The sequence below is a fragment of the Vigna unguiculata genome, chromosome 8, assembly GCF_004118075.2.
Source record: "Vigna unguiculata cultivar IT97K-499-35 chromosome 8, ASM411807v1, whole genome shotgun sequence".
NCBI lineage: Eukaryota > Viridiplantae > Streptophyta > Magnoliopsida > Fabales > Fabaceae > Vigna > Vigna unguiculata.
In genome coordinates, this window is record NC_040286.1 from 31042707 (window position 1) to 31066682 (window position 23976).

A 23976-nucleotide genomic window follows, 5' to 3' on the forward strand; every position below is an offset into this window, starting at 1 on the left:
TTATTTACAGAATCTCCCAGAAGGGTTTAAGATCGAAGATCGTGTTTAGTTATTTTTTACACTTGAATTATATATTATGCATAATTAAATTCTTAAACTCAAATTTTAAGACCTGATTTTTTCAGTTTCTTCACCAATGATTAATTTCCATAACGATAAAAATCCAAATTACAAAGATAGACACAACAAAATGCAAAATTGAAATTATGTAAGAAAGACAACCCAAACTATGTAGAAATTCAAGTCGTGTTCATTAAACCTAAATTATAGGATTTTAGTTATTCGTTGAGACCATGAAACAAGAATATTGGGAAAAAGTCACCTCTGTTAGATTAACTCCCTTTAAATTTGTGTAACTTTTGAATTCTAAAACTAACCTAAAGAATTTTTCTAAGGTAGGTTTGGTCAAATACCTTACAAGTGTTGGGTCCTCAAATTATGGATACTCTATGCAAAAATGGTAGTAAAAAAGACTACCTTATAAATTATAAATTATAAATTAATAAAAATGCAATAATACATACAACATTATAGGAAGCTAAAATTGTTACTGTAAAATAATAGAAATGCAATAATACGTACATAATTATAGGTAGCTAAAATCGTGGATGTTACTACGGACAAATTGGTCTGAGTTTAAGACATATTTAGATCCGACTATATTAATTTATTTTAATTAAATAAGATCTTTTTAGGAGTTATTATGAAACAAATAATATGATGATATTGGAATTTGTTTTGATTAATTCATTGAATCGCCTAATTATATATATATATATATATATATATGGTTAAATATGTTATTGGTCTCCTAACTTGAAGTGAAAATTAAAATTAGTCATTTTTTAAAAATTTTGTACTAATTTAGTCTTTCATTTTGCATAAAGTTCAATGCAAAATATAAATTTAAATGAACTTAATTTGGTTTAAAATGTCTATTATCATAAAGATTATAGTATTTATATAAAAGATAAATTTTGTCTCAATTTGGAAGAGATGGAAGTGCTCCAGTTTTAAAAAATTTGAGACTAAATTGACACAAAATAAAAAATACAAATACCAAATTGAGATTTTTCATATAACAATGACACATGACAAAAACCTAAATTGACATGTGATAGATTTTTTTTAATTTAAAAAAAAAATAAGTGAACACGTGAGAGAACCTTAATTTGACACATGATAGTTGTTTTACCAAAAATAAATAAATAAAAGTTGACACGTGACAGAACCTTAATTTAAACACTTAGACAATTGTTTTTTCAAAAAGTAACAAAATAAATAAATAATTAAAAAACTCAAAACTGACACATGACAGAGAGTTAATATGTTAATGTTGCACTAGTGGATATAGTCAAGTTGGAACACATTCTCAAACATAGAACTTAATTGGAATGACTTAAAATTTAAAAATCCAGTTGAGATTTTGAAATAAAATGGAGGATCTCTAAGGGATATATCTATTTTATTACAACTTTATTTAATGAATGTTTTGAAAACATTCGAGCATGTGAATTTATGTATATGAATATAATTATAATATTTATATATTTATAATATCGTTTTGGATGGATGTACACATTGAATGAAAATTTAAAAATATCATATAAATGAATTATAATTTGTTTAAAAAATTCCTTGATGCTAAAAGTTTTTCTTTTATATATGATTGTTGGGTCAATCACCAATGTTTTAACTGTTTCAAAAGAAAGCATACATTAACTCAATATAATATAAAATAATTTAGCTACATATTATATTGCCTGAACTACAGTTCAAACAAATTCTATGTCAATTCCTTGTACACATTTAAGTATTATATTTTTCAATTTTCATGTATCTAAATCATCGGTAAAACCAATTTATTATTAAAAAGGTAAAACCAACTTATTGTTATTATTTAAAAATACTAAGTGGTTTTATTACTCTAGAAAAATATTTCATTAACAAATAAATATAGTGATTAAAAGTTGTTAGTCACTATAATAACTAATTTACAAAATAAAAAATTATTTAATTACTAAAATAGTCATTATTATGAATAAAAAATTATAATTAGCATTTACATTGGTTTTTAAAATTTAGCTATTAAGGTTTGGGCTACCTAAGAAAATTGGTTACTAAACATTAGTTCTCAAGATTTTTGCTACAAAAGTTATTGGTTTATAGATTATTTTATAATTAATTAGTGATCAACTTAGTGACTAATTATAAGTTTTTACTCATAATAATGACTATTTTAGTAACCAATAACTTTTTATTTTGTAAATTGATACCTAAATTAGTCATTGTAGTGACTAACAACTTTTGATAACTAAAATTAATTATTAATGAGTCATTTTGTTGTAATGTATTATGTGTAGAAGTTTGAAAAATAATTATAAAATAAGTGAAGAAATAAATTTAAAAATTAAATATTTATGTGGTTTTTTATAAAATTAGTGAGCTTAAGTTTTGATCCTTATAAAACTTTTTCTTTGTTTTTCCCAAAGTATTTTTCTTTAATCTTTATAAACAGTTTAAATTTTTTTAGTTTAATCCTTATAAAAATATTTTCTTTCATTAGTATTCCTTAAAAATTTTAAATCATTATTCTAGTACGTAATTTTTATTTAATGTTCTTATGAGATTGAAGTATATTTTACAAAATTTCTTACAAAGTTTAAGAGGATTCATGAATTCGAACTCAATTGACACTTGTCCTCAAACGTCACATATGGGGGATGTGTCTTCAAAAGATACTCTTGTGCCAATGTGAGACTGAGGTGTGAGAGAATAATTGTCAATCAAAACGTAATCAATGTACTTCTTAAAATGTGCCTTTTATTCCATGGTTCATGGGCCTTATGTGGTTGGACTTTGGTTTAAATAACCTAATTACCTGATAATCAAATTAAGATGACTGACATTAGATATAGTTCTTCTAAACGAGGATCATGTTGGACCAATCTTTTGGCGTACTTCGAGTACATGTCGTCCTAGAGGATTAAAATTGAATTTCGTCAATGTTCTAAACTTTGATACATTTTGATCCATAAAATTTAAAAATTAACAAATATAGTCATTTTAACCTAATGACATTAAAAAAATTTTAGGTGTTAAATGATGTTTTAGGTTGATATTTGAGTTGTTTAGACCATTTGACACATTTTAGCTCAAATGTCAACCTAAAAAATTATTTCACACTTAAAAATAAGTTAATGTAATTGGGTTAATATAACTATATCCAATCATTTTTAAAGCTTGGGACCAAAATATATCCAAATTTAGGACAAAGGTGAATTATAATTTTTACGACCATGTTTAGAGACTAAAAATATATTTAATCACTATAATAAAAAAACAAAAAAAATACATACAAAGCATGCAAACCACACCAAAATCGTGATAAATTATACCTACTATGAAAAAAATATATAAAGGTAAAATATTAAATCACTTATATCGTTATCTATGAATAAAAGTCAAATTAGTCAACTTATTAGAACAATGATTTTTCTCATTGGTGTGAGCAGATGTAGAAACCCCTGGAGGTTCTCAGGGTGGTGACGATGCTGTTGTGCAGAGTGGTTCCTATGGTCTGGGTTGTGGCTTGCAGTTGAGCCCTTTTGAAGAACTTGTGTTAAATTTTAAATTCATTGCTCTATGAGCAATCTTTTGTAAAACAATAGTACTCTTGTGTTCTATTTTTAATTGGCATCATGGTGTGCTTAAACTTTCTCCTCAATATGCTTTTGGATAATTGTACCAGTGGATCCTCCATACTCTATGTCATGTGCTCTTTTATATTATAATTATCTGATGCTTAATTTTAGTAGATTACTCTATTAGAAATGGGATGTCACATTTTTATGATATCATGCATATGCTTACAAAAATACAAACACCAACACCATCTCTCTCTAAGACTGTAAGAATCACTTGTTGATCCAGGAAACCATGACAAAATGTGGTCCCTCAAAGCCTTCTAAAGTCCTCCCTCAAAACACTTAAAATATATACATTATATAGAACACCTTTATCAATGGTATGAATAGACAGTATTAAAGCATAAATTAATATAACAACATAAACATTAGCTATAGACATCACAAAAAAATTATTCAATGAGCAGGAATATCATTTATCCATAATTTTATTTATTGTTACCAATAAAAATAGAAACAATTATACACATCAATTTTTAGGCTTAGTTGAAACTCATTTAACTATACCATAAGAAACACATTAATTCACAAAATGTGTTTTACAGTCTTCAACTTTATATTGTTTTTAATTTTAGAATGAATATAAACGAGTAATCAAAAAAATAGAAATAACAAGATAAACTTTTCTCTCTAAGAATGTTAGAAAATGATTACTCAAATAATACTAATAATAATAAAAATATGAAATAATATAATAATAATAATTAGAGTAATAATAATACTAAAACAGTATATAAAACAAAGAATATTAATCAGAGATCAACAATTATAATAACAATAATAAATAAAAGATAAAAGGTAAGGAGTAGAAATATCATGGGTTGAGGCACGCCTAGCACTATCCTTAAAGAGAAAATGCCCTTACTGCACAAGGCTAAACAAATATATCAATACACAATCATATGTATTTCTCTCCCAAGATACAACAACCCGTCAGATCGATCGAGTGCAGCGAAGGATATCCGAACCTTATGAACACCACTGTCTTAAAGATAATATAGAGAAGAAAAGAAAAACACTTTAAGAAAAGACTCTAGTGTTTGTTGTCTTTGTTGTTGTTGTTTTTTTCCATGCACCTAGGTGGTATGTATAGGTAGAAAAGGGAGACAAAGAAGTAAATAGTAATAAGAATATAGCCGTTAGCCATAAAAACCATTAACCCATAAATTAAAGGTCTATAAAAACTTCAGTAACAGTAGAATTTTTATTTTAATTATTTATTTTTTAAATTATATTAAAATATTTATAACAATCCCCCACATAATTTAAAAAATAAAATAAAACAAAAAATATATTATCTTTTTAAACAAAATATTATAGTTTAGTGTAAGGAAACTTCCGGGTCTGACCCTTACACCTAGTGCTTATAAACTTCCACCCGATAAAATGCAGAGACTTGATTGTCTTGAACTACATCCCCTGTGACCAGGTTTTAGTAAATAACACATACAATATCGGTGTTCATTATAGGTTCTAATCAGTGGGTGCACGTTACGACCTTGTGCAAGTGTCTTGTTTTATGAGTGTCACTTAGAGACTTGCCCATGTCTCACAATGGCGGCCCCACCATCACACTCACTAGGTAAACCCTCAAAGGGTAGTTTGTGACTCACACCCCTACAATAATTGTCATTGGATTTATTAAGAGGTATTTTATAAAATAATGTACATACCTCAACCATTGGGTTTATTAAGAGGTATTTTATAAAATAAGCATAATAATGCACATACCTCAACCTTATTATTGTCACAATTTATAGTATACCTCGCCATATGAATGAGACATAAAATTGAATCAAATTATTTGGTGTACTTTAGTCAACAACAACTTCATTGTTACCCATTGAACTCCATTCCATGGGATCGCCATTCATGTGGAGATGGGTATCCATTGTTGCAACTAATTTATGGGCTATAGTCTCATTCCCCTCGATGACTCAAATACTTGTTGTTGATGCATCAACCCTTTGATAAGCAGATCTGCAATATTTCTTTCTAACCTGACAAAGTCAAGAGAGATAACCATAAGTAATCAAGTTTCTAATACTATCATTATATGTCAGTTATTCATTGACATTTTTACTAGAAACTTCAAATATAACAATTTGATTGTCAGGATGCTTTGAACAAATGGAATAATTTATGTTTGCATAGTAGATCATGACGACAACTTTTTAACATATTTCCATGATAGTACACCTTCATCCAAGGTTAAAACATAGCCATAACCAGTAGTTAATTTTGTCACCAAAATCAATATCAAATTCACATTAATATATATCATTCAATAATCTCAAAAAAATGGACATATTTCCATAAGTAGACACAAATAATATTACATTCGAAGGCAAAATAGTGAGGTATATATTCATTCACTTTATAATATATAACCAAGATTTTTTTATTAACAAGTATGTTACCATTGCAAGACACCCCCACACTTTGAAATATTTTAAATGTGGTTCTTTTTTCTTTCATAACTCAAAAAGTTTTATCTCAATCTTTTGTGTTCAAAATATGGTAAGCAAGATATAAAATTTCACTAATATAATGTTACACAAGCTAGAACTTGTAGAATAACATTTACCATATCAAAGCATTTTTTTTTTCTTTCACTGCACCATTATATTAACATCATACACTATATAAAGATGTTACTTAATGAATAATACCATGAGTTTCACACAAAAACACTCATTCATTTATAAAGATATGTATCATCACTTCTCTATTTAATTAATTTTGTACCTCAAAATTTTATAATATGAATGGTCTCTAACCAAACTTCTCAACAATTATAATAATAGCATGTCATATATCAATACTTTCAACATATGTAATAACCAAAGAAAAAGTTATTAAATATTTTATTACAAGATAAAAACACTTAACTCAAACAAGTTATCACAAATATATCATTTATCAACCAAAAAACAATGTCTAGAAATAATAATCATATTGCACTCAAGAATCACCTCATAACTATGTTAAGCAAGTTTCTAAATTCAGAAACATGAAAAACATTTAAAAAGAAAAACCTAGAAGACACGTTTAATTTTTACTTGACCATCCTTTCAATTTATCATATGAAGATTTTTTTTTTATCATCACACACATGATCATAAGCATGATGTCAATTATTTCATTTTAATTTCATGTCATAAACAATAATTTTAAAATCAATAATATGATAATTTATTATCAATCCTTTTTTTTCATATAAATATCAAGCTAATTTTATTTCCTTGCAAATGCAAAGTTTCACAACTAATAATATTTTTAGTATGGCAAACATTTCACAATTATTTTCATACAAAACACTTAAAATATATACATGATATAGAACATCTTTATCAATGGTAAGAATAGACAATATCAAAGCATAAATTAATATAACAACATAAACATTAGCTATAGACATCACAAAAAATTATTCAATGAGCAGGAATATCATTTATCCATAATTTTATTTATTGTTACCAATAGAAATAGAAACAATTATACACATCAATTTTTAGGCTTAGTTGAAACTGATTTAATTATACCATAAGAAACACATTAATTCACAAAATGTATTTTGCAATCTTTAACTTTATATTGTTTTTAATTTTAGAATGAATATAAACGAGTAATCAAAAAAATAGAAATAACAAGATAAACTTTTCTCTCTAAGAATGTTAGAAAATGATTACTCAAATAATACTAATAATAATAAAAATATGAAATAATATAATAATAATAATAATTAGAGCAATAATAATACTAAAACAATATATAAAACAAAGAATATTAATCAGAGATCAACAATTATAATAACAACAATAAATAAAAGATAAAAGGTAAGGAGTAGAAATATCTTGGGTTGAGGCACGCAATCATATGTGTTTATTTCCCAAGATACAACAACCCGTCAGATCGATCGAGTGCAGCGAAGGATCTCCGAACCTTATGAACACCACTGTCTTAAAGATAATGATAATATAAAGAAGAAAATAAAAACAACACTTTAAGGAAAGACTATAGTGTTTGTTGTCTTTGTTGTTGTTGTTTTTCCCCATATACCTAGGTGGTATTTATAGGTAGAAAAGGGAGACAAAGAAGTAAATAGTAATAAGAATATAGCTGTTAGCCATAAAAACCATTAACCCATAAATTAAAGGTCTATAAAAACTTCAGTAACAGTATAATTTTTATTTTAATTATTTATTTTTTAAATTATATTAAAATATTTCTAACATTTTTATCCTTTAAATGATTTAGATAATCGCAGTAATGACTTCATTTCTGAACAACCCTGAGAAGGTGACTTCATTCTTGAAAAATCCCTTCAACCATTCTCACAAACGCATAGCAACAGAACAATGAAAGAACAAATGAAAGAAATGTTTAACACTATTCCCACACAAAGAACACATAAATCATAAAATCACACCTTTTTTATATTTTAAATCAATAGTCAAACGATCATACAACAATTTTCAATGAACCAAAGTTTTAGCTGGTGACATAACATCCAACCAAATCAATTCCTCCAATCCACACATTACATTCTAGAAAATAAAAACTTTTAACAACTTTATGATAAAGCACATCACTATAATCCATAATACAATTAGGCTTATCTTCGTCCTCATTAACCATCAAAGAAGAAAAATCACGTAAATTGACAATAAAAGGGGAAGAGTTTCATTGAGTACTTGTCCATACCAAGTTAGTAACATACTATAATTGTACTCTATCAAAAATAAAAAATTCTAATTAATTTAGATATGCAAATGTTAAAACATCCCATAGTCATTTAAAAAATTAATCACATGTATCTAGCATTTGAAATTATTTTAAAAAATAACAGTATATATATTCTTAATCACCTTTTTAGGTAACCCATATACTAGCAATTTTTCATTTCATAAGTATTTAATTGATTACATACAATAACAAAGATAAAATTTGGAAATTTTAAATTTGGTTTAAATTCGAAAGAATTAAAAAATAGTATTTTTTATTTATAAGAACTAAATTGAAAACTCATTCATTTTACGTCAACTATAATTCTATTTAAGTCAAAATTAAATAATAAAAGTTATAATATACATATATAACTAAACAATAAAACAGTAATTAATTCAAACAAAAATTACTATTAATCAATTTATCTTCGAAGGAAAATGGGATGGACGCAAAAAAACAGTGAATAAATAATTTGGGATTTGTGGTAATCGTGATGGCGATTGGGTTGATATGGGAACTTGTGAAGTTTTGTCTTTTAGTGGGGAAGGGCTTTTGGCAAATGCCCGTGAGGTATTATTCGTCTTTTTCTGCCAAAAAAAAAACAGCAAACTCATCACACTTAAATAATCTCTTTTTCTTTTCTACATTTGTTTATATAACTCCTTTCCCTTTTTCTTTTTCTTTATAAAATGTTATAATATTTATATAAAACTAATGGTAACATATATATATATATATATGATGTGAACGTATATATTGTATATTGTTAACAATTAATATCAAGTATATCTAATTGATTTTAGTGATCAAAAGTTGTTAGTTATTATAATGATTACTTTATATACCAATTTATAAAATTAAAATTATTGGTTATTAAAATAGTTACTATTATAAATAAAAAATTATAATTGGTCACTAAATTGGTTATGTATGGATATTAGGGTTGACAGATTGGGGGCTTTTGGTGAATTGAGTATAATTATTGTTAATTTGCATTGTAATTGCTGCTGGATATAGTTAAATTTGAATATTTGTGCCGTTGTTATCATGTTCACGTGCGAAACAACTAAGATAGGCATAGAAAAGCATCGGGGAAATGTTAAGAGGGTCTTTGCAGGTGTCAAAATTATGGGAATTTTCCCAGAAATGCATGCACCGCCTGGCTGCGCGGGGCCTACCGCCAGGCACCAGTGGAGAGACATTGATTTTGCGTGGCTGCGAGGTGCAGTTCTGGTCTTGGGATATTTTGACGTCCAGTTGCTGGGGAAATGGATTTTGAGAAATTACCAGGAGGATTGAATATGAATTAATTTGAGGGTGGGGTTGGGATTGGAAGAATTGGAATTTTAGTCCATTACAGTTTAGTTCCTAAACTAGGATCATGAATCAGGTTGGTTGTGAAAAACAAAAAGAAGGATTTAGGCATTGAGATTACTATTATGTGCCTAATTTGCCAATAATGTAATTAATGTGTCTAAGTGTTAAATAAAGTGGCATGAGCTTGAAAAGAATAACTGAGTAATGACAAACCAGGTTTATATTAAGGATTTGGGGAAGAGTACAATAATGGTAAGTGGAATTGTTAAGAATGAATGCATGATTCGGTACCCTTGGGACAACCTAAAGCTAATGGAATGCAACTAGACCGGGACATGATCGGGGACAGTGCTGACCATATTTAGCTAAGTAGCATTGTTATGATAAGTGTTGAGGTAGTTAAAGGTGTGTAAGAAACTTAGCAGGTTGTGAAAAATTAGTATCATTCGTTGTACAGGTGTAGCGCCTGGAGGCATAACTTGAGCTGCCAGGCAATAGCCACAAAAATAGTGGGGTTCTGGAGCGCGTAGCGCCTGGCGATGTAGGTGGTCCCGCCAAGCGATGTCTGCAAGTTAGTGTGCTCTGATGCGCTTGGCGCCTGGCGGTACGTGTCCCCCGTCAGGCTCAAAATGACATCTCTTGAGTTGTGGCTTAGAATGATGGATGAACACGAGGAACTCTTGAGTTGTGGCTCGAGTTGGCGAGTGTTGCCTGTGTGAGTGTGCGAGTTGTGGCTTGTACGGATGGGTCCAGATAGATTGCCCTCCTTAGTATGCGGGTGACGAGTTTGGTAGTCTTGTGACATTACGAACTATGTTCGTATTGGGAACTCCACCTGGCGTTACATAGTATGGTCTGTAGTTGGTTTCCTGCACGTGCTCTACAAGTTGTGGCTTGTAGGTGTGGCAGCAAGATATATTGGGATATTCATCTAAAGACGTAGAACACGGGTAACATGGTGGTAACCATGTGGTATGGAATCAAAGGATGAAATTCTTTTGGTGTTATATATATATATATATATATATATATATATATATATATATATATATATGGTTTTGTATATATGTTTGTTTAATTGCTAGCTTACCCTATCTGCTTGTGTTTGGCGATGATCGTGTACGCGGTACACGAGAGTAGATAATGTTGCAGGTGGATTTAGTGAACCATAGAGCCAAAACGGGGCTAGTATGGGAGAAAAGTTTTATCAGAGTTTTTATCTATTTATAGTTGGAATAATTTTGTAATCTCTTGTTATCATAATTTAATCTTATAATTAAGTTTTATAAAGTATGGATTTTGAAATTTTCGGATGTAATAAATGTTTCAAATTTTTCACATTTTTGGAAAATGTATTTAAATAAATGAGATATTATTATCATGTTTTGTTTTATTATTTAAATATTCATAATATTCAAACAGAATGTTACGGTAATAATAATTGAGACATAAACGTTTATTTAAATTGCAAGTATGTCATCACGTCTTAGACATAAACATATAAGACGATTTAATAAGCCCAAAATTGCTTTTAAAAATATATAAAAAGTTTTTGTACTTCTAATTACACCCTATTTATGATCTTAGCTCCCACTTCTATTTTGTTTTGTCCTAGATTAATAAAAGTGTGAGAATCCATTTTAATTTAAAAGATGTATTTTTTTAAGAAAATAAATATAAAATTCTATTATATATTGTGTATATGATTAAAATTTTTAATACTTAATTATTCATTTTATAAAATCACAACTTCTTTCTGAACCGTTTTTATTTTCTCTCTAAAATTTTGAATCTGATTCTCATCTTTTTGTGATTAGACAACATCAGTAAGTAGGTATTAGAATAAATATTACTTTAAACATCATTACGTTTATTTATGTTATATATTTATTTTCTAGTTTTTTTTTCTTTTCAAATTTTGGTTAAAGTTTTTGATTTTGGTAACTTATCTGAAATGATTAGATGATATTTTATCAAATTATCCTCTAATTTTGATGTTTTATTCCTTTTCAATAAGTATTTGATTTTTGTTGCAAAGAAGTTCTCGATCCTAAATGGATTTTGATATTAGTATGTTTTTATCTAAATTCGCATATCGTATAAAATTGTATTTAGAAAGAGAAAAATTTCACAAAAAATTACTTAAAGTCATTTGATTTTATATTCTGTTACATTTTATTTATTATATGTGTGTGTGAAGAGAGGGAAAGAAAATATATGAATAAAATAAAATAACAAGTTTTTCATGTAACATATCTTTTATATTTATCATATATATATATATATATATATATATATATATATATATATATATATATATATTATCTCTTATATTTTTATAATTCCTACACGTCATCAACACTTCTAATATTTCATATTGTAATTATGTGACACCTAATATTTTATATTGTAATAAAATTTCACAAGTTCCCATCAAACTCTTATATAAAATTTCATTAGTTTGTATCAAACTCTCAAGATCAAGAAAATAAAACTTTATAAGTTCTCATCAAACTCTCAAAATAAAAATGCGACTGGAGTGAGTTTAATGTAGTTTGAAGAAAAAACTTAAAAGAAAAAGGATAAATTAGTCTTTGTTCATTTGATTTGAGCATTTATTTCCTTAAATATCTTAAATTAAATATTTAAAATCGATTATATTTTTTTCCCGATGTTATTCGATAAAACAAGTATTTATTTAAGGTTGTGTCAATGACTTTAACTTCAAAATTTTAAATATAGTTTCGAAACAATAATAAAAAACTAGTGTCGAGTTTATTGTTTCAACGAGCTAAATTAATTTTTTTAAGGTTATTATAAGTTTGAGTATTTTGAATTGATTATATATTAATTTTTTTGTTTATTGATTGTTTTAAAAAGTGAATTTTAATTTTTATACAGAAAATATAGGTTAAGCCGATTTCATGATGACTTTTCTTCCTGCACCCCCTTTTGTTTCTTTTTCATCACCCGTAAAATTTGTAAACCCGAAACTATCCCTCTTTAAAATTGTAATAAAGACTCATGCTTCTCTTTTTGTAATATTGATATTTCATAATATCTAATTGATTACTCAAAATTTTATATATTTTTTAATTGAGTTATTATTAATTTTTACGTTAATTGACTGATGGGATTGTATAATTATCTTGCATTCTTATACCTATTGACATATGTAAGATTCTGTATAAAATAGCAGATTAAAATTATTAGTGATTTTAATATTTTGATTAAAAATCTGTGATAACAAAAATATTCTATGAAAGAAGTTGTTATGAAAACAATTTATTAACTATTGTAGGTGATGATATAGAAGCTCTTTGCAGAGTATGTCCACAATATAATTGTTATCCAATAGGTTTTGATAAAAATTTAATTAAAAATATTCAAATTTATAACAGTTTTAAAATTTAAATAAACTTATAGTTTAACTTGGTTTATAAATATGAGATTTAAAAACCTTTACTTTAATAATTTTATACTTATAAAATTTATTTTAAAATATTAATTTTGACATGAGGGAATTATTTCTCCCGAAATAAGTGTAGCTGAGAACACTGATAAAGCAAGTTATGGTTGCATCTAGGTAGTGGCTTGCTGAGGTTGACGAGGTTGTAACTGGTGGAGGGTCTATTGTGGTGAGTTTTGTCATTAATCACAATATCTATTGAAATCTTACACTTTCAAGAAGAACATTACAAAATTAAATAACAATAAAACAAAATTCAGAAATTATAATTAATTTTAAAAAACAATATTTCTTTAATTAAATACTAAATAAATATTTAAATAACCATTGGAAAACATGAAACACTGACACTTCTAGTAGGATAATTAAATTCTAAAATTTTATTTTCATTGTTGTTTGAGTTTATGATGTTGTATTTACATCACCCATATTTGTTATCAATTATAAGTTATAAAATCATTTTAATCAATATTTTAAATTGAGTTTATTTGAAGAATGTTAAATTAATTTTAATTTCAATTTGGATAAAAATATATTTAATAATTTATATGTTTATGGTTTATACCAATTTTAACTTTTACTTAATATTATGAAAAATATCAGCTTAAGTTGTTAAAATTGGTATGGATAGATAAATCTTTAACGAACCAAGATAATATGATCTTTAAATATAGGTACCAAGAGTAATCATGGAGGAACCATTCCAAAAACTTGAAATACAGGTTTTAATGAAGCAATTAGCTAGTTATGTTGTAAGAACTTTCTCACTTAGCCATTAAATTCTCATCGCTCAATACTTGAAAGACTATGTGATGATAGATAAGTTTGTAATCTACTTACTTTAGTGTGAGTCTTGTTGCTTAAAATCCAAAGTCTATTTGTTTATGTTTGTGGAATATCATTAGATTGCGATATAATTGCATTATAGAAGTAATGACATTTATTTGTTTGTTTTCGTAGAAGATTGTTCAATTACAAATATTCAATTAATTATTTGGAATGTTCCTAATGATTATAATAAAGATAGTCTATCAACTTGAAAAAGTGATGCTTTCTTTATGATATTTATTTAACCTTATAGTCCAAAAGACTATGGCTAGAAAACATAGTTGCTAAGAGTACTCATTGAACATTATATGTTTATATACTTTTGTTTATAATGTATTTGTAATTGTAGAAATACGAGAAACACAATTCGTCTAGATTTTCTTGATAAAGAGGTAATTTTTTTTGTTTAATGTACATAACATTGTAATTATAATTTTAAATGTAATAATCTAGTTCTAATTTTTTTTCTTAATTATCATTACTTAGTTGTGTGCGTTATTGTAGCTATTATTTGAAATGTGATATTTTAATTTTATTTCATTCTTATTATTGAAATTATTGAAAGGTAGATGTAACGATTAGAAAAGTGGTTAAATATATTTGTTTGTCTATTAACTTTTATTAAAAATTGAAATTAGTTATTATTTGAATTTAGTTTTTCAATTTTAGGAATGCATGAATTTAGTCATTTTTAATCAAATTTTATTAAGTTTATTTTATGTTTTATATATATTTCATGATAATATTTGAGTCTTTTACATTATTTGATACATTTCCATGTCAATGTTAGATGAGAAATGCGTTTAAAAATGTCAAATAAACTTAATAAAATTTAGTTAAAATGACTAAATTGACACATTTCTAAAATTGTATAACTAAATTGGTCAGAAATTTTAAAAATAGATTAATTATAATTTTCACAAAAAAAGTTAAAAGACCAAAACGTTCGTGAATCAAACTGAATTGAAAAAATGTTACACTTATTTGATATAAAATCCATCCATGACTCAAGATGAAACTTGTACATTGTTAACAGTTAAGAAACATCAACTATGCTATGAGGCTTTTACAATTGTAAGTTTGAAATTAACTTAAAGCATATAGATGTTAAAGATTCGAATCATTTATACAATAATGCTAAATTTTCGTTAGTAAAATTTGTTTTCATAAGGGTAAGTCTATTGCAATTGTAAGCATAATCTTGAAGGTTGTATTTAAAACAAAATTATATTATAAAGCTTCCATAACATGGATAACATGTTATAATTAATTGTAGGTTTAATTCGTTTGAATGGTAATCACTGAGGTAGGGATATGACAATTTGATTACCACATTTAAAACCGTTTCAATTGTGTCTCAATTTTTAAAAAGTGTGTTAAACAAGTTTCTTAAAAATAAAAACATAACAGCGTATCACCTGTCAATATGTAATTTTTTTAATATTTAAAAATTTTATTTTTATTTAAAAAAATGTGTCACATGTTAGGTTCCTAGTACGACATATGACAATATCAGTGTCACTTGACAAGATAATGTCACATGTCAGTATCAATACCAAAAGTTAATGTATTAATTTCAATTTAGTTTTCATTATATATAAGTTTCATTGATCCAATTTATATGTTTATTCAATTCAATTTGATCAATTCTTTATTTAATTAATTAAATTAAATTGTGTTTTTTAAAAAGTTACCTCTTTAACCTATAATATATTAGGTGATAAAATTTAATTCACCATTTAATATATTAAATGTTGAATTACTAATTATTATTTAATACATTAATTTAAAACTATTAATGTCATACATAGTTATATGAATTAAATTTTGTGATTTATTTTTCTTTAATTAATTAAATTTAATTATATTTTCAAAAACCAAACATTAATTACCTTTTTAACATATAATATATAGGTGATAAAATTTAATTCACCATTAAATATTAATGGTTGAATTACTAATTATTATTTAATACAAATTAATTTTTGTGATTATATTTTCTTTAATTAATTAAATTTAATTACATTTTCAAATACGAAACATTAATTACCTTTTTAATATATTATATATTAATTAATAAAATTTGAATAACTATTTAATTAAAGAAAAAAGAATCATATAATATATATATATATATATTAGTATAATATTTATATAAATAATAAATTTATTCTTATGAAATATAATGAGATTCTATTGTTCTATTTAAAAGAAATAATTTGGAATTAAATTAAATAAAAAGATATATATATTGATTAAATTAAAAAAAAACATATATAAAAATTATATTGAAAATAACAAGATACCGATAATAATATTAATACTGACACATATTATTATCTTGTAATGTGACACTATCCCGTGACAATTTTGTTTTTTAAATATATTTTTTTTCAAATAACGTATTGACATATTACTACTAAAAATAGTGTTGTTCGACTCATAAAACCTTAATATAAATTTTAATTAATTGTCGTTATTGTACTACACGTTTTAAAAGGACAGTATTTTCATAATTTTGATAAATGAAATATTCTTTACTATCTTAGAAACCAAACTAGTCAAAGATGACAATTTGTAAATATTTTGAAATAAAATATAAAATTCAGACTGAGAAGTACCTCAAGTTACACCAGTTGTACCCATTTCCGCAGTCATGCCAGATGATTGGAGGAGTGGAACTGTCCAAGAACAAATTTGCTTCCTCAACGTTTAGTTTCTTCTCATTCCAACCCGCACTTAATACAATTATGCCTCGCAATAATTTTTATTTTTTCCTCCAAATCCATATATCTGCATAAGAAATAACAGAAAAATAATAATATTTATTATTATTATTATTATAATTAGTACCACAATTTACCAATAATTATAATTACAGTAACTGGCTTCTCAGTTATCTGAATGAATGAAGTCGTGGTTGGGTGGAGGCAAATTCAACAAGGTTCCAAATTTCCACTCGTGTATAAATTCAGATCCGCACGTTAACCAAATCGCAATTCGCACTCCAGAGTCCTATCGCTTTCCACGTAAGTCACACACCAGCTGCAGAAACAGAAACACTGAATTCACCGCCGATGGAGATCGACGGCAACGTTCTCGCCGCCAAGTCGTTGGTCCGCTTCGGCGTGCGCCATATGTTCGGCGTGGTGGGAATTCCGGTGACGTCGCTTGCAAACCGCGCTGTCGCCCTCGGCGTCCGATTCATCGCCTTCCACAATGAGCAATCTGCGGGCTACGCCGCCTCCGCCTACGGCTACCTCACCGCGAGCCCCGGCGTTTTCCTCACCGTATCCGGCCCCGGCTGCGTCCACGGTCTCGCTGGCCTCTCTAATGGCTCCGTCAACACCTGGCCCACCGTCCTGATCTCCGGTTCCTGCGACCAGGCTGACGTCGGCCGCGGCGACTTCCAGGAACTCAACCAGATCGAAGCCACCAAGCCTTTCTCCAAACTCTCCGTCAGAGCCTCTCACATCTCCGAAATCCCGGCCCGTGTGGCCCAAGTTTTGGACTGGGCCCAATCAGGCCGGCCTGGTGGGTGCTACTTAGATCTCCCCACCGATGTCTTACATCAAAAGATATCAGAATCCGAAGCGGAAAAGCTCTTAACCGAAGCGGAAAAAAACCGCGCGAAACCCGAACCTTATTCTATTTCCAATTCGAAGATCGAAGAAGCTGTTTCTCTGCTTAGACGTGCGGAGAGGCCGTTGATTGTGTTTGGAAAAGGAGCGGCGTACGCGCGTGCGGAACACGTCCTTACGAAGCTGGTGGAGACGACTGGAATTCCGTTTCTCCCCACTCCGATGGGTAAGGGGTTGTTGCCGGATACTCACGCGCTTGCTGCCACCGCTGCTAGGTCACTCGCGATTGGGAAGTGCGACGTGGCACTTGTGGTTGGAGCGAGGTTGAATTGGCTTCTCCATTTCGGTGAGCCACCGAAGTGGTCGAAGGATGTGAAGTTTATCTTGGTGGATGTGAGTGAGGAGGAGATTGAGCTGAGAAAACCTCACTTGGGTTTGGTGGGTGATGCTAAGCACGTGATTGAGGTTTTGAATAAGGAGATTAAGGATGACCCGTTTTGCTTGGGGAACACGCATCCGTGGGTGCAAGCTATTTCCAACAAGGCGAAGGAGAATGTGGCAAAGATGGAGGTTCAGTTGAGGAAGGACGTTGTACCGTTTAATTTCTTGACGCCTATGAGGATTATACGCGATGCTATTGCGGGTTTAGGAAGTCCTGCTCCTATAGTGGTTTCCGAAGGGGCAAATACCATGGATGTGGGAAGGTCTGTGTTGGTTCAGACCGAGCCCCGGACGAGATTGGATGCAGGCACGTGGGGGACCATGGGAGTTGGTCTTGGTTACTGCATTGCCGCCGCTGTTGCTTCACCGGACCGGCTCGTGGTTGCCGTTGAAGGGGATTCTGGATTTGGGTTTAGTGCCATTGAAGTTGAGGTACATTCTTGACCCATCATGCCTTGTTTGTTATGCATAGTAATTACTTTGCTGTTCTTGTACGATAAGTGTGTATGTGTGCTCGAGAGAGACATTGTAATTTCTATTCGTTTTACTGTCCTATGCAAACTGAACCTAGTCCTGGAATCGAGATGGCATATTTGCCATCTGTTGGAATAGATTATAGGATGGTGTTCCTGAAGGTGTAAATAGATTTGTTAATTGTGACGAATATATTCCCCTTCTTCTCCCTGTCATTGGAATAGTGGTTCAGCCTACACTGGGCTGAACAGTATTATCCCAGTGCTCATTTACTTTGTAGACGAGGGAGTAAAAAACAAAATGGATGAAAAAGTACCCGAGTTCTAAGTCGCATTTGGCTTGCTTAACTGTAGTATCTCAGTAGGATGCGATTTTGACTTCTTTTGAGAACTTATAAACAAGGTTTTGCTGTTGTCGTTTGTTGTAATTCTGAACTTTTTCTGTTTCGGTTATCTTTTCTCAAAGACTTGAGAAGTTTTATATCTTTTAGCCTGAACCAGGAAAATAAGTTCCTCCAAGTTTGAAATGAGAATGCTTATGGATTTTAGTTGATCTAAATGGTTTTCTTGTTTAACTAACTCAGAAACTCAATTTTTGTTCCAACTTTACAGGTTTATAAATTGTTGTTATTATGATATGTATATGCAAATTCTCTCAATTAACATGACTGTATGATTTCCTATGTTTTTACTGTCATTGTTGCTACTGCCGCAATTAATTTTTGGGAATACAAGAATGCCATGTGATGCTTTATCTTTTATCCAGACATTGGTTCGCTACCAGCTTCCTGTGGTTGTGATTGTTTTCAACAATGGGGGTGTATATGGTGGCGACCGTAGACGCCCAGAAGAGATAGATGGACCTCACAAAGGTGATCCTGCCCCTACAGATTTTGTCCCAAATGCAGGATACCATGCTTTGATAGAAGCTTTTGGCGGAAAGGGCTATCTTGTTGGGACGCCTGATGAACTCAAGTTTGCTCTTTCAGAATCGTTCTCTGCTCGGAAACCAGCTGTAATAAATGTTGTGATCGACCCCTATGCCGGTTCAGAGAGCGGGAGGATGCAACACAAAAATTAATTTCACTTAGTTGCCAAATGCTATATAGCATCCTTTCGCTTATTTTATTTCTGGTTTTGAATAACACATCAAATGTAAGGTTTTTCATGCTTGAGTTATCTGTTTCAGCATAGCCATCTTCAAGTATATTTTTAACTTCAACACAGTAAATTTCTCCGGTACCCTCAAATTTAAAAGGGTTTCAGTATCCTTAAGTGGATCAATAGTAATTTCTCGTCTGTACCTTAGCCATCTCATTGTTGGATACGGCTTTTCATGGTTTTGTTCAAGTTTTTATGAAGGTTAAGACTATATTAAATAACCAATGGGTCAAGTTCATGATATTCAACAGATTGACTCCCTATTCTGCAAACTCTTGGAAGAAAGTTGGATTGCTATCGAAACCACAGATTGAACACTAAAGCTTTGATTGGAACCATTGTTTGAAACCTAAATCCTAAATCATATTCTAATTTTTGTTAGCCAGGGACCTTAGATGAACCATTACTGATTAATTTTCCGAGGCAAATATAGGGACACAAAAATAAGTTGCAAATAGTGTCATAATTCTTGCCAAGTCGAAGTGATGCGGATGACTTGAATTTTGACTGGTGCAAACTTGGCAGGCAAGGAAAGGAAGCATATATTATATCAAATGTTGGTGATGACCGAGGGAATCACAGTATCTGCCGGTAGGTGAGGGTTTCAACAGTTTTTTTTTTTTATAGTTTTTTATTTATTTATGTTTGAGGTATCTTTCATATACTGGCTTGTGTTATGCCAACATATACAATTTACATCGTATGTAGAACCAGTTTCTTACTAAATTGGTTTATGATGGACAATGGTTTTGCTCTCTACTCATATCATATGACTTTTCCATTCCGCCCCTCTTTAAACTATGCTAACTTTTTCCTATTTTTCACTTCTATGGAAGGAAAATATAGGAAAAAGTTAGATTTTAATCATGAGGTTATAAAACAGAAAATTAGTGAAGTACATTAGATATCATATCAAAATAGGATTCTCTGCTTGAATCAAAGTCCTCTTGTAGCTTGTTGTCTTCATTAGAGTGATATTACTCAGTAATAAAAGCAGAAAATGAACGGAGTAGCTCTGGTATCATATAAACCTACAATTCCTCTTAAGTAAAATTCTTTGGCAGCTTGTCATAATATATTTGAGTAATAATATGTAAGATCCCATTTTTCTGTGATAAAGAGTTGGGCCAGCTTTGGTAAAAAGACCAAAGGCAGCCCACCTGTTTTCCAGACCCCTTTCAGTTGTTCCCTTACTTTCATTCTGTTTTCTCACTTGGCAGCAGCTCACTTTCCTTTCTTCCTGTCTGAAAACAACAAAAAACTCTGCTAGGACATAGCAAGATCCTCTCGGGAGTCAACCAAACCCTCTTACTTCGCATAAGTAAGACTCAAACCTCAGTCTCTTTTAGTTTCTTTTCTGTGCTAGAGCTTTGATTCCATTGTAAATCTCTGCTAAGGTCTCATTTTGTCTCCTTGTTCTGTTGTGCCAGCTCCGTAAGCCATAAGCTGAAATTGTACTGTGGTGCTCCTCTTTGATGCCTGTTTTGTTTGGCTAGCATCTATCCCGATAAGGAAAGTTAGGGTTTTCACGTTTTTGAAGTATATTGTTTGTATTTGCTTCTGTTTCATGATTAAATGCTTGGTTGACATGTGTGCTTTTATGAGAATGAACTGGATGTTGTTTGTACTGTTTTTCTTCCTTGCATGCGTGAACAAGTGAAGGACCTGCTATACTCGTCCAAACGAGTAGCTTTCGCCTAAACAAGAGTAACATATATCCACCACTGTCTCTGCTCGAGTTGTCGCTCTGGCGAGGAACTTCATTTTTGAGTGAAGAGTAATCTCGCTCAAGCGAGAAGGTCCTGCTTAGACGAGAATTTGCAGAAAGTTCATTGTGTTACTGTTGAAGTTTCCGCTCAGTCGAGAAGGCCTAGCTTAAGCAGAATGGTGTAGACTTGTTTTTAATTACTTTGTTTAATTTGTGATTGACTGTATATCTTGAGAATGCATGAAGTATATGACTATAAGTGAAGAGTAATCTCATTTAGGCGAGAAGGTCCTGCTTAGGCGAGAATTTGCAGAAAGTTCACTGTGTTACTGTTGAAGTTATCACTTAGACGAGAAGGCCTAGCTTAAGCCAAAATGGTGTAGACTTGTTTTTAATTCCTCTGTTTAATCTGTGATTGACTGTATATCTTGAGAATGCATGAAGTATATGGCTATGAGTGTCTTATGGGATTTTATGAATTTAAATTGATGTGCTCGGTATAAAATAAATCATGAACTGGTTGGTTGGTTGTGCATTGGCATGAGGTTATGATGTTTTGAGATAACATGTGGATTTGGTGTGAGAACATGGATGTGACATGAGTTAGACGCAATCACATGAGCTTCTTGGGGATGCCTCATGGTGGTGTTGTAGTGTATATAATCAGATAAGGATTCAAGTAAGGTTGCATCCTGAAACTCTAAAGAATCAGTTAGTCTCACATAGAACAAATTGATTTCAATTGGTGAGAGTAGCATGAGATCCTAGTCTTTGGCAGGATAACGACCTTAGATGATCATGGATTATGTGTTAACCTTGTGCGTGGTAGGATGAAACCCATTGGCAATGGCTCTGTAGAGCAGTAGAGGCCACCACAAGTGCAAGCATTCCATGAATCCAATCTCTTTATATGTATCCGGATAATTGAGTTTGAGGGTCTTGCATTATTTGACTTCACGTCTTTTGTGCTTACTTGAAATGTATGTTTAAAAATCTACTTGTATATATATATGATGAAAATTATTTTTATCTCTAGCTTACCCTTTTTCTCTGTGTTTGTGTTCTCTGTTTGACTTTTCCTTTTGCAATGATCACCAAATACTTGGTGTGAGCAGACATGGAGATTCCTGGATATCGCTCAAATGGTGTTGATGCTGCTGTCTCGTTTGGGCGTGGCTGCTAAAGCTCTTTTGAGCACCTTTTTGTTGAACTGTTTTATTTTGCAATTTCTTGCTATGTGAGTAATCTCTAGTTAAACTGTTTTATGTTTTGTCTATGTTCAAGGCATACGTTCTGCCTTTGGGTATCCTTCCGGTATATTACGGATAACTCTAAGTTAATTCTAATATACTTTGTCGGTGTTCTATTTTTTTATATAACGTGTTATTTATTAGAATTATTTTATTAAATTAGGATGTTACATAATATACTCTATACTTTGATGATTGTGAGTAATATTTATTTAGCTATGCATTTTTTTATTAGGGTACTGTAAATCGTTAACTTTGAAGCCATAATAATGACTTCGCCAGGTGCTAGGATACACTTGTTTTCTGCATTTGATATTTGGATACCTGTTTTGGGACTTGAATGGTCGGATATTCTCTCACAGTTGTTGGATTTATTCTGCATCAATGTCTAGAATGCTTGGATATTCTTCCGTAGTTATTGGATTTACTGTATACAGTGAAGCTAACTGAGATACCTGAGCCCGTGAACCCAAGTTTTGGCACATCAGAAACTACCAATAGAAGCCATTGCAATTGTTCCGTTACAAAATTCTTCTTGTTGAGTCGCTGAGAATGAAAAACAAAATTACATCTTTGGAGTTCATCTCGTGATTGATTAGGAAGTCGACTTAATGTTTATTTTAGATGTTTTTCTAAGCTTGGGATAGTCGTCAGTCATCAAAATAGGATAATAAACCTGCTAGACATACCATTAAATTTGTACTTGGGGTGAGTTCGCGGCCATGGATTATAAGAGAATAACCTTATACGCATTTTTTTATGTAAACACTCGGCAACAGTAAACAGAAGTTTCTGTTCTTATAGTAAGGTTACTTTGAGAATGGCGGCAGTAAATTATGTTACTAGAACTCATCAATGTCGTTAAATATGCAGGTATAGTTTTCTGTCAATGTTATTATGCTTGAATCCGTAATTTCTACGTTAACTAATGGTGCAGTTTATCTCTCAAATTCATACCATTTTTGAAGTCGAATTAAATAATTTACAGTAGAAAGGCAATGAAAGTGTCGACCTGGGTGCTAAGAGAATGTAAGAATAAAAAGCGATGCATGCTGATATATTTTGGATGTTATGATTGGCATTTAATCAGAGATTTTGTTGAGAATGAGAAAAGTAGAGAAATGAGTGTTATGTTCGATCAGCTTTTGGATGTTATGATGTGTATGAGTATGATCCTTTAATCAGATTCGCTCCAAGTTTTGTTTGAGGATGGGAAAATAGGTGTGTGCCCCTCAAGTAAAATGGAAGCAAAATCACCCAAAAGTATTAATTGGGTCCTAATTATTGACTCTAGCTATATCATAACAGGC

General features: G+C 30.2%; 1 protein-coding gene across 5 annotated transcripts; it reads left to right on the top strand.

The window, feature by feature from the left end:
* The first annotated feature begins 16950 nt into the window (after window positions 1-16950).
* LOC114195378 (2-hydroxyacyl-CoA lyase) lies at window positions 16951-22788 on the top strand. 5 transcript variants are annotated; one of them, XM_028085818.1, is made up of 4 exons: window positions 16951-18506; window positions 19314-20299; window positions 20929-21029; window positions 21139-22788. In XM_028085818.1, the coding sequence occupies exons 1-2, from the start codon at window positions 17130-17132 to the stop codon at window positions 19626-19628; spliced, it is 1692 nt and encodes a 563-aa protein (XP_027941619.1). In that variant the 5' UTR covers window positions 16951-17129; the 3' UTR covers window positions 19629-20299; window positions 20929-21029; window positions 21139-22788. The 5 variants fall into 5 exon arrangements, with proteins under 5 accessions (XP_027941619.1, XP_027941620.1, XP_027941621.1 ...); XM_028085819.1 differs by having other exon boundaries at window positions 22532-22788; XM_028085820.1 differs by having other exon boundaries at window positions 20932-21029; window positions 22532-22788.
* The last annotated feature ends 1188 nt before the right edge of the window (window positions 22789-23976 follow it).